Genomic DNA, 12,246 nt, shown 5'->3' on the forward strand with positions numbered 1-12,246 from the left:
TAATAACATAGAACCTATTTGAGATGTATTTGAAATCTAGAATCAGCATTTACAAGATGAACATGTTCCAGGTTCATACATGACAACTGAGTTACATTCAGAAGACAATGTCCTTATCAGGTACATGTGTCATCAAAACCATGAAAATACGAAAACTAGTTTGTTACTTTCTCCTTATTTAAAATTCTAATAAAGTTCCTTACCATTCTTTTACTTCTTGTTCAAGAAGTAACTTACTTAGAAGCATTTTAAAAAATAGATCCATGGGTCACAGATGGTAAGTGGTGTTAGTATTTTTCCTAGTATACTGAATATAGATATTGGTTAAGATTATTTCTTACCTTTGGATATTTTTGACTCCTATTCATACCTTGTCTCCTCTGACATCTCTTTATGATTTTGCCTTTCCCAAATTCAGGCATAATACAATTGTTAAGATGTCTTTTTGCCTGCACTCCAGGTTTCCTTCACTTTATAGAAGAAATGATAATAGGAAAAATTAAGATTGACATTCTTCAAATTTTAATTAATTCAAAACTATTGTTAAGAATTATTTTTTAAAAATCAAACTTAGGGGTGCCTGGGTGGCTCAGTTAAGCATTCAACTTTGGCTCAGGTCATGATCTCATGGTTCGTGGGTTCCAGCCCCACATCAGGCTCTGTGCCAACAGCTTGGAGCCTGGAGCCTGCCTCAGATCTTGTGTCTCCCTCTCTCTCTGCCCTTATCCTGCTGTCTGTCTCTCTCTCAAAACTAAACATTAAAAAAATTTTAAAAATCGAACATTAAAAAGGCCTGAAAAATCAAGAGGTCAGCATTCCTAAAATGTGCATAAGTAAAACGTGTTAATAAAAATGTTTCAGTGTGTCTTAGTCCATTCAAGCTGCTGTAACAAAATAGTAGAGACTAGGTAGCTTATAATCAACAAAAATTTATTTCTCACAGTTCTGGAGGCTGGAAACCCAAGATCAAGTTGCCTAGTGTGGTCAGGTGAGGGCCCTCTTGCAGGTTCACACTTTTCCTTGTATCCTCATATAGTGGATGGGGCAAAGGAACTCTCTTAGGGTCCTTTTTATAAGGGCATTAATCTCATGACCTAATCACTTTTCAAAGGCCCTAATGCCATCACATTGGGCATTAGAATTTCAACATATAAATTTCATGGGAACATACACACTCACACCAAAGCAAATGACTGTATGTATTTCAGGTAAAAAGAAACATACTCATGGTTATGGAAAGACTGATACAATAACTGTGTTGAAAAAATACATACTTTGTGGAATAAATTACAGGCCTAGAAAATTGTCACTGTCCATAATACCTTTGTTGTCTCATAGTAATAATTTATAATAATCTTATAATTGTGCTATACCTCAATAGTGAATTCAACTCTCCATTCTACTAAAATATCACTGTCTGTAACATCCTCAGTCTTCAGCATATTTAATATTCTGGAAGAGACATCAGAGAAAAACTGCCTTCAATGAAAAATAAGCTTATCAGATATTGTAACTAGCATGGCAGAAGTCCAAAACAATGATTCCTGGATTCATGTTTCCCAACTAAATGACATAGATCTTCTCCAGACAGCTGGACAACCACTCCACCAGACTTTAAGCCACTGATTCTCAGGGATTCTCCAGAAGCATGATCTTTGAAGGAAGACTACGAATCAAACCCTCAGGTCAAAGACATGACAACAGAAAATGAACTGCTTCTGCCCAAGGCAAAAAAACATGATTAATTTTCTGATACCTTTGTTCTTTTTCCCTCTTTTGCTTATTATATGTTGGTACCTCCTAGAGATAACCCTAAAGTTTTCTCAATATGCCCTCAGATATCTGTATCATTTTATTCTTAATCCTCTATGGTCTTTTTGGGCCACCTTAAGAAATGCAAAACTTTTTTTTGCATTCCATGTTACAGTTTTCTCAGATCACAGCTACTCTTGTTATAAAATTCCACTATAAAAGATGTAATACCTGTTCCTTTAAACTCCTGAGATCAATTTCCTCCCAAAGGTCTTTTTTGATTCTTGAGTTTTCCTCTTATCAGTAGCCCCAGCCTTCATTCTGAATAAAAACTAAAAAGTTTACTCCAAGTCAACAAAATGCTTCTGCTATAATTACATAAGAGCATTGTTGGCAGAACTAGACTTCCCAGGGAGGGGAACAAATGCTGGAGCTATTCTCATGGCACTAATCATTTCTCCAAAGATTTTCCAGACTTCTAAGCAGGAACTGAACTCCACTGACATGTGCCCACCTCTAGGAAACAATTTTTGGCTCATTTCTGTTGTGATAAAATATTATTTATATTCCTAATATTCTCTGTACCTCACCAGGGATTACTTAGGTCTACACCAGGCTTTTGCCTACCTCCTAAACCCAAACCTATCTTGTGGTACAGAATAATATTTAAGCTTTCAGATATTTAAAGCCCTTTTTTATCCAGTGTAGCATTTTCCTTGGGAAGGATAACCAGAGCCTTTAAAAATGAAGCAGGAATTGGCTACTTAGAAGATCTCTCAAAGTGCAAACTCTCTTGAATACAACTAGGAAAGGTGGTTCAAATCTTGACTCAGGCTGTGAAAGTCCAACAAACCAGTTTAAATTCACTACAGGATTGTTATGGGAAATGACATGGTCTTCTATTTCCTCTTGGCAAGGCAAGGGGCAGTTTGCACTTATTATATTATATATAAAGATCTATAAAGATCACTAGATAGGTACAATGGTCTTTGACCAAGCTAAAGAAAGAAGCTACCTGACTCTATAGAATAGACCCAGCTGGACTTAGAGATATGTTTTTGTAGCTTGCATTTTGTAACCTAGGCTCCTTCCTGGCTTTGCATTCTAGTAGAATACTCATTTTGCTTCTGGTAATTTTGTTACAGCTGGCAGATGCTTTCTGTTCTGAGTCTTAAATGCTGTTGTGTAGCAACGTCAAGTCACATGATTCAACAACAATCAACCATTATTAACATGAAGACCTGAAACTAAGAACTACCATTAGATTCTTGATACACAATTATAACCCAGTAAAGAGAAATACTAATTTGACTTGATCACAATTCCAGAAGATAATGGCCTATCCTTCAACATAGACCAAATAAAGACCAGAAGAGAATTACAAATTGAAAGAGAAACTACAAGGGGCATTAAGGAAGACATTTGTTGGGATGATCACTGGGTGTCATACATAGGGGATGAATCACTGGAATCTACTCCTGAAATCATTATTGCACTATATGTTAACTAACTTGGATATAAATTAAAAACTAAATAAAAAATAGAAACTACAATTTGCAAAAATGTACAACTTGCAAGACGTGCAAGTCTACCAAACTTTGACAACAGAAGAAATTGCCTAAGCTCAAACTTTGATTGCTAGCTCAATCAGATACACATTTCAAGATAAGACCACAAACCAATCTAATGATAACTCTGCATAGTCAAGCGTTCTAACGACACTGACTGTACTAGCAACTCTTTAGTTTCCAAATTTTCACTAATCCTTGCCAAAATGTTTAAAAACAAACTAGAGGCCCCAAACTCCTATATGTACGTACCCTTCCTTTGGAGATACCCCACAGTTCCTCTGGTGTCTGACTCCTTTGGTGCAGCTAGCTAGTAAACATAGCTTTGATTACAGGTGAGATCTTGGTAGTTTTTGGTCAATGGATGTCACCGGTATAAATGAGCCAAGGGTTCCCTTCTGGAGACACAATAGCTTTACCTTAATAGGCAAAGGAATTAAATCCTATATTCTACACACAAATGCCTCACAACATTACCAGTATTAAATATAACCTCATCAGTATTAACCATGGTAATTTTATTAAAAAAAAAAACATGTATGAATTTGCAGATATAAAACTGACAACCAACCTGTGTTAATGGAAAAACTTGTAATCTTAAGAAATACTAACTGAAAATAATTTCCCCATATGTAAGAATGTGTATTTGATATGTTTTCCCATACTCTGATATAGCTGATTTTAAGTTAACTACTCTAGCAAACCAATATAAAAATAAATGAAAGATTATAAATGCAATGGCATTTGGCACACTGTTGTTGTAAATATGCCTTATTTTTAAGTAAAAAATAAATCCTAGCCAAAACAAAGTGCAAAGTTTTGCATCTGAATATTTTAAGCTTAAGGGAAAAAAACTCATTAATGAAGTCATATTTTCATTTTTCCATGTGTTTAATTTTTTATAAAGATTATAATTAAGCTGCAGTCAATAAGCAGTTTTTAAACTTAGGTTTCATGATCCTTTTGACTTCACACTTTTAAATGGAGGCATTTCTCTTCAAAACATGACAAAGTTCAGAATCCATTAAAAATTATTTTATTCAAATTATGTTTTCCAAAAGAGAGGGTTCTGTGCTAGTCGTCTTTGAAAGTTTTCATACCTACAAAAGAAAAACATATTTACAAGAAAATTAAGATCTTTCATAATCTACTAAAGGACTTGTTAAAAAGCAAATAACTTTACATGTCACTTCTAAAAAGCTGAGATAAAAAAGCTAAAATATTAATCTGAAAGTTTAATTATTCTTATAAAAGGACACTAAGCATAGTGAGTTAAGTATGACTGGCTTGTATCAGAGAGTACAAATCATAATAAATTTTATTAATTTTTTATCTTCTGCAAATCTGACAGCTAGAAGGAACCTAAGAAAAAAAACAAATCTAACTCCTCCTCCCTCATTTCATAGATGAGTAGAGAGGAAGAATTTACTCAAGGTCACATACCTACATTTTAACAAATCTCAAACCTAATACCTTTCAGGGCTATCCATGCTACACCATGCTACAACTACCACTGCTCAACAAATTCTCCTTATGCATCCCACCACTGGGATATTCAAAGTGAAAAGAATACCTATAAAACAGAAATATGGGAAAGCTGAGAAATAAATTTGATTAATCACTTAAGTATAGGATGCAGTATAAACCACCCTGATACCTTATACAATGTCTACGTTAGACCAAGACTTTCTAAACTTACGAAAAAATTTTGCTTTGTATTTCAAGATTCCTATATGGTTACTTACAAGTTAAAATATTTGAAAATTTACAATCCTTAATTGTGGTCCCTAAACACAGGCAATTGTATTTTCCTGACTGTATCAACTCAATTGGCTACTACATAACAGAATATTTAGGGTAAGAATATTCCTCAATACGAACTCCACAGTACACTTTTTCATGGCATGCCAATGTTAATGTGTGCTGATGTCCACAATAAAAGAATATGTTTAAATGTCAAAGAAGAAATACATTCACAGGCAAAAAATATATATGGTTACTAAAAGCCTTAATATTAGAGACACAAAATTTCCCATACCATTTCAGAACCACATTTGCTGGAATGAACATTTCAGATGGACTTGGTGTCATCTGGGCCTGAGACACAGCAAATGATGAAGCAAAATTGTAGAAGTTGTCCAACATCTTTTGTGTGAACTGAAAAGTTAATAATGAACAGATTAATGAATCATGCTAAATATTCCACTTAGACCTTAGTATTTTTAATTAAAAATGTTTCTGCAGTAACTTGATTTTAAGGACTTGAGTTCTAAGACAGTCTAATGCTGCAAGTTAAGGAAAGTCATAAAATGACACTGTGGCACAAAATCTTAACAACCTGCCTTTAGTACTTTCTTTGTATCTCAAAGTATTTCTGTGATTTTTAACTAGTTTAATTTCCTAACATATTCATTTTAGGGGAAAAAAATGTTTTCCTTCAAAATATCGTTTATCTCTACCTCTACATATACCGTGCCCCCTCCTCAAATCCCACCCGCCTCACATCAAACTACTTTCTCATATCTAAAATAACAACCATCTCTAAGAAGTCTTTTTCTTGCCAGAAAGATAAAGGCTTAAATGTAATGAGGAAATACCTTATTAGTTTTTTATCTTTTTGCCTAGTAATATCAAAGGTAATGTAATCCAAGAGGCTACCATTAAGTGACTTGAACTAATATCCAGAGTTCAGTAAAATCACTAACTAAAATATCAGTATCAGGGGGCGCCTGATTGGCTCAGTTGGTTAAGCGGCCGACTTCGACTCAGGACATGATCTCACATTTGTGAGTTCGAGCCCCACTTCAGGCTCTGGGCTGACAACAAACAGCTCAGAGCCCGGAGCCTGTCTCAGATTCTGTGTCTCCCTCTTGCTCTCTGCCCTTCCCTGACTCACATTCTGGCTCTCTCTCTCAAAAATAATGAAATAAACATTAAAAAAAATTTTTAAATAAAATAAAATATCAGTATCAGGAGGAAAAAAACAGCAAACCTCCACACTAGCAACAAAATTTTAAAATGTAACTTTAAAAGCTGCAATTCAGAATAGACACAGTCTGTACATATCTAGGAAAACTGCTAAGAAGCTGATAAAACTGGGGTGGAAAATACTTCAAGACTGTCTTGAGAGACAGAAAAGAAACCAAATGAAAAGATCTATACACCATGTTCAGTGGGAAGATACAACACGTGCACAGATGGGAAGACATAATATAATAACAGCAATTTTCCCCAAATCAAACCTATAAATCCAATGTCATTTCCAACAAAATCCAATAAATTTTTCATGAAACTCAATAAGCTTATACTAAAATTATTATGGAGAATATCTAAACTTATTTTGATGAGCAGGAGGAGGGGTCTGACCTAACAGATATTAAGACTTTTACTGGCAAAGGGACAAATGAACTAACTGGAATAGAAGAGAGAGGCCAGAAACCTATCTAAGCCTATGTGACAATGTGATATATAACAAAGATGCTATTAACTCAGAGTTAAACAAACAAACAAACAAACAAACAAACAAAAAGAAGGACTAGCTTTCAATTAATGGGGTTAGGACACCTACCTTTCCTTAAGGGAAACATGAATTTAGATCCCTTCCCATACCACACACAAAAAATAATTCAAAAAGTAAAAGGTTAAACCTTTAAATACCCATAAGAGAACCTAACATCTTCACACATTAGGACAGCAAAAACTTCTCAAACACACACACACACACACACACACACACACACACACACACACAAAATCACAAAAGATATGATCATCAACACAAAAATATAACATCTGCATGCAAAAAATACCAAAAACAATACTAAAAGACAAGCAACATGCTAGGACAAAAACTTACAACATATAGAACAAAGGATTATTACCCAGAATACATAAAGACCACTTCCCAAAAAGGTAAAATTAAAAACTGCCAAATAATAGAAAATTGGGCAAAATATATAAACCATCATTGCTATTAAAATATATATATAGGTGCCTGGGTGGCATAGTCGGTTGAGCATCTGATTCTTGATTTCATTTCAGCTCAGGTCATGATCCCAGAATTGTGGGATTGAGCCTTGTGACAAGCTCCGTGCTGAGCAGGCAGCCTGCAGGGTACCTGGGTAGCTCAGTCAGTTAAGCACTAGACTCTTGATTTCTGCTCAGGTCATGATCTCATGGTTATAAGACGGAGCCCCACATCAAGCTCCTCGCTGGGCATGAAACCTGCTTAAGATTCCCTCTCTGCCTCTCCCCCTTCCCGGTTTGCACGCATGCACTTTCTCAAAAATAAAAACAAAACAAATGCAGGTCAAAATGAGAAAAGATGTTCAACTTCACCAGTAATCAAGAAATACAAATCCAAACAATAGTGGTATTCAAATTTCACCCATCAGTTTGGCAAAAATTTAAGGTCTTAACAAAAATATTAGTGAAAATATCTATCAATATAGAAATGAAAAAAAAAAACTGTCTCATTCATACAATTGCATACTATACAACAATTGAAATAAACTAGATTTATTCCATGTGTCAACACAGATAAATCTTTAAAATGTTGAATGAACAATAGCCAAGCTGCAGAAATTTGCACAGTATACCATTTACATTCATTTAAAAAATATACAAAAGGGACACACTCTGTCTCAAAAATAAACATTAAAAAAATTTTTTTTAATAAATAAATAAAGGGGCGCCTGGATGGCTCAGTCGGTTGAGCGTCCGACTTCAGCTCAGGTCATGATCTCACAGTTTGTGGGTTCAAGCCCCACATCGGGTTCTGTGCTGACAGCTCGGAGCCTGCAGCCTGTTTCAGATTCTGTGTCTCCCTCTCTCTCTGCCCCTCCCTCGCTCACGCTCTGTCTCTGTCTCAAAAATAAATAAACATTTAAAAAAAAATTTAAAAAGATACAAAGGGGTAATCAACAAGAAAGAAAAACAGAGAAAAAAAAAAAAAAAAAGGACTACAACACAGAAGAGAAATAAAAGGAATTTCTCCAATAATGGTTAAAGAAAATAAAACCTTGACTATAGTTATGCAACAGACCCAGAGAATAATCAGTCCACAGAAGAACAAAACAGAGTTCCAAGAAGGATATTAGCAAAAAAAATTTGAAAACTGCTTTTTAAAAATATACTGAATAGGAATTTATACTTGGCAGAGTTTGGGCATAAATTAGACCTGGAAACAGAAATCCATACAAAGGAAAAATGCATTTATTAACCGAGAAAAATAAAAAGTTATACAAGAAAGAAAATGCAAATCACAGTATGTTGGCTCAGTTCTGAAAAACATTTAGTGATCATGATACTGAAAACTGATTAATTAAATGAAAATCAGTAATAAAATGGTTGGGGGGGGGGGGTGGTGGTGCCTGGCTGGTTCAGTCAGTAGGGCATGTGACTCCTGATCTTGGGGTTTTAAGTTTAAGCTCCACATTGGTTGTAAATCTTGGGGCACCTTGGTGATGCAGTTAAGCATCTCACTCCTGATTTTGACTTAGGAGATCAAGCCCCACATTGGGTTCCATGCTGGGCATGGAGCCTGCTTGAGATTCTTGTTCTCCCTCATCACCCCATCTGCACACAATCTCTTGCCTAAAAATAAAATAAAATCTTAAAAAAAAAAAAAAAAAAGGTGGGGATGGGCACCTGGGTGGCTCAGTTGGTTGAACAACCGACTTTGGCTCAGGTCATAATCTCTAGGTTGGTGAATTTGAGCTCCACATTGGGCTTTGCGCTGGCAGGGCAGAGCCTGCTTCAGATTCTCTGTCTCTGCTTCAGATTCTTTCCCTCACTCTCTCTCCCTTCCCTGATTTCACACTCTTTTTCAAAATAAGTAAAATGAACATTAAAAAAAAAAGTGGGGAGAAAAAATATCTCCATATGCTGGGGAACAGAGGAATGAGAGAGCTAAATCACATTAGGTATTGGTAAGTCGATGGAAAACACCTACAACAGACAAATTGGTTAAGAACAGATTAAGCAAGTTTTTTTCTGACACATGGAAGTTAAATACAGGAAGAAATCGGTGAAAAAAAAAATGAGAAGGAGGTTGAAGGTTGAAAGTGAGTACTTTTAAGGAGCAGAAAAAGAGAAGAATATAAGAAGTATAACCAAGGACAACTGTCTTGCATGTAAAACTGTGTGATGTTTAAGCCACGTACATGTACTATTAATAAAAAGTAAAAGAAGTAAGAGTAATCAAGAATATAAATTAAAAACATGTTTAAACGAGTAGTGCTATACATTTTTGTGGACATGTATGTTTCTTTTAAAGTACTAACACAGGATGGCAAAAATATATGAAGTTAGAAGAGTAGCTACCAGAAAAATGGAAGAGAAGCAGAAGCCACCAAGCCTTATCTGAAATACTTTTTTAAAAAAATTAGTAGCAAATATGCTACTAATTAGTGGCAAAATGTTAAATCTAGGTGGAAGACACTCTGAAGTCTTCTTATATAATCCACTATAAAGAGAGTTCTATAAGAACAACTATTATTTTGTCTACCTATTTTTATCCATTTGTGCTTAGAAAGCACCTGGTACACAGTAGGCATACAATATTTGTAGGATGTATTTTCCTATATATTTAAAATATCTCATAATAAAATATTTAATAAAAAGTATATATGCTTTGGGGCACCTGAGTGGCTCAGTCAGTTGGTTGAGCATCCAGCTCTTGATTTCAGCTCAGGTCATGATCTCACGGTTTGTGGGACTGAGCCCTGCCTTAGACTCTGCACTGACAGTGTGGATCCTGCTTGGGATTCTCTCCCTCTCGCTCCCTGCCCTTCCCCCACTCTCTTGCACTCTCTCAAAATAAATAAATAAGCATTAAAAAAATACATATGCTTTATTTAAAAAGCTCAGGGGCACCTGGGTGGCTTGGTCGGTTAAGCGTCCGACTTCGGCTCAGGTCATGATCTCACGGTCCGTGAGTTCGAGCCCCGCGTCGGGCTCTGTGCTGACAGCTCAGAGCCTGGAGCCTGCTTCCGATTCTGTATCTCCCTCTCTCTCTGACCCTCCCCCATTCATGCTCTGTCTCTCTCTGTCTCAAAAATAAATAAACGTTAAAAAATAAATAAATAAATAAAAAATAAAAAGCTCAAATAATTTATAAATATCTAGAGTAAAAAGTCTTCTTAAACTCTCTCCAGGGATAATACCACTTTGGTATGTATTTTTCAGACATTTTTCTAATATTGTCTATCTGGGATACTGTAACTACTGCTTTACAACTTGCTATTCTCAGCACAGCAGTATGTTTTTTTAATTACTGGGGAAAAAAAAAAAAAAAAAAAAAGACCCAGACTCTATCATTCTTTATAATTCAGCTCATTCTCAAGAGATCATGTGACAAGTCTGCCTTTAAATTCATGGCCAAACCCTAAAGAATATGCCGCCCAGAAAAGAATTCCCTAGTTCATTCACCCTCCTCCTGTCCTAGTGGACTTATTTAATAATCCTTTTCCTTTAAATATCCAATACTCCTTTCTCTTCAATCTTAGCTGATGACCTTGTTTCCTATTTCACTGAACAAAGAGAAGGAATCAAGAGAGAACGTGCACAAGTTCTCATCACCACCTTTACCAACCTCTTGCATCCATCCGTATCCATATATCCATTACTAAGAACTGTCCATTATCCTATCTAATGTACTCTCATTTCCTACTCAAGGACACCACTTCAGCAACTCTCCCCACTCTCCTGCATCATTAGTTTTTCTTTAATGCTTCATTCACATCAGTCAAACATGATGTAATATCTCCCATTAAAAAACAGTAAAAACAAAGTCCTTGTACCCATAGCCCCCCTTAAGTAACCAAACCATTTATCTGCCGTCCTCCACAACTATACTCATCAAGAGTCATCTATAGTCACTACTGTTTCCACTTCCTTCTCTCCAACTCACTCCAAACTCTTCTTCTACCACCCTGAACTCTTATCAAACTCTTCAATGACTTCTATTTTGCCGAATCCAGTGGTTACTTCTCAGCCTCATCTCAACCCATCAGCAATGATACTACTGATACTTCCTTCTTCAAAACCAGTCTCTGCTTGGCTTCCAAAACACTACTTTTGGGGTCTCCTCCTACTTTAGGCTACTCTTTTTCTCTCTTCATTTCTTAAGCTTCTCACATTTGAAATGGCCCTGAGATCAAATTTTCTATTTATAATTACTTCTCTAGTAACCACAGTCCTACAAAACTCTAGATAAGATCTCTACACTGATGACTCCCATTTTGATCTGTGTCCTAGACCTCGCTCTTGAACTCTAGACTCATCATCTCCAGCTTGATGTCTAACAAGCATCCCAAACATAGTACAAACAAAATCCAACTCCTGATTCCACTTCCAGCCCATACTTGTGTTCAATATTCCATGTTCAGGTTCCTCAAGCCAACATCCTTGGGCCACAGTTGGTGTCTCTCCTTAATCTCAGACCTTACATGTGATCCACACCATGAAACACTACTGGCTCCATCTTCAAATTATCTCTAGAAATCAACTATAGGCATGCCTCAGACATACTGCCATTTAGTTCCAGACACTACAGTAAAGTGAGTCAAGTCAATGCTTTGGTTTTCTAGTGCATATAAAAATTTTGTTTACACTACACTATAGTATGTTAAGTATGCACTAGCATTATGTCTGAAAAAATGTACATACCTTCATTAAAAAAATACTTTATTGCTAGAAAATGCTAAACATCATCTGAGCTTTCAGCGAGTCATAATCTTTTTGTTGGTGGAGGGTCTTGCCTCAATGTTGATGGCTGCTGACTGATCAAGGGTGGTGGTTTCTGAAGGTTGGGGTGGCTGTGGCAAATTCTTAACATAAAACAACAATGAAGTTTGCCTCATAGATTGACTCTTTTTTCACTTGAACCCTTTAAAGGCCATTGTAGGGTTATTAACTGGCCTAA

The 12,246-nt window shown here is 35.9% G+C and overlaps 1 protein-coding gene and 1 long non-coding RNA gene across 2 annotated transcripts in view; both read right to left on the bottom strand.

Moving 5' to 3' along the window:
- Nucleotides 1–204: 204 nt before the first annotated feature.
- Nucleotides 205–3,761, bottom strand: LOC122201065. Its single transcript, XR_006194065.1, has 3 exons — nucleotides 3,573–3,761; nucleotides 1,374–1,452; nucleotides 205–470 (listed from the first exon to the last, which is right to left on the bottom strand). It is a non-coding gene; the product is annotated as an uncharacterized LOC122201065 (long non-coding RNA).
- Nucleotides 3,762–4,340: 579 nt separating this feature from the next.
- HIKESHI (heat shock protein nuclear import factor hikeshi) overlaps nucleotides 4,341–12,246 on the bottom strand; it is a 42,303-nt gene continuing 34,397 nt past the window's right edge. Inside the window, exons 4-5 of the mRNA XM_042905490.1 lie at nucleotides 5,359–5,477; nucleotides 4,341–4,420 (exon numbers count right to left, since the gene is read on the bottom strand). Of these exons, the coding sequence (XP_042761424.1) occupies nucleotides 4,366–4,420; nucleotides 5,359–5,477 (174 nt within the window). The 3' untranslated portion in view covers nucleotides 4,341–4,365. The remainder of the gene's footprint in view (nucleotides 4,421–5,358; nucleotides 5,478–12,246) is intronic.

The sequence above is a fragment of the Panthera leo genome, chromosome D1 (assembly GCF_018350215.1).
Source record: "Panthera leo isolate Ple1 chromosome D1, P.leo_Ple1_pat1.1, whole genome shotgun sequence".
NCBI classification, from domain to species: Eukaryota; Metazoa; Chordata; class Mammalia; order Carnivora; family Felidae; genus Panthera; species Panthera leo.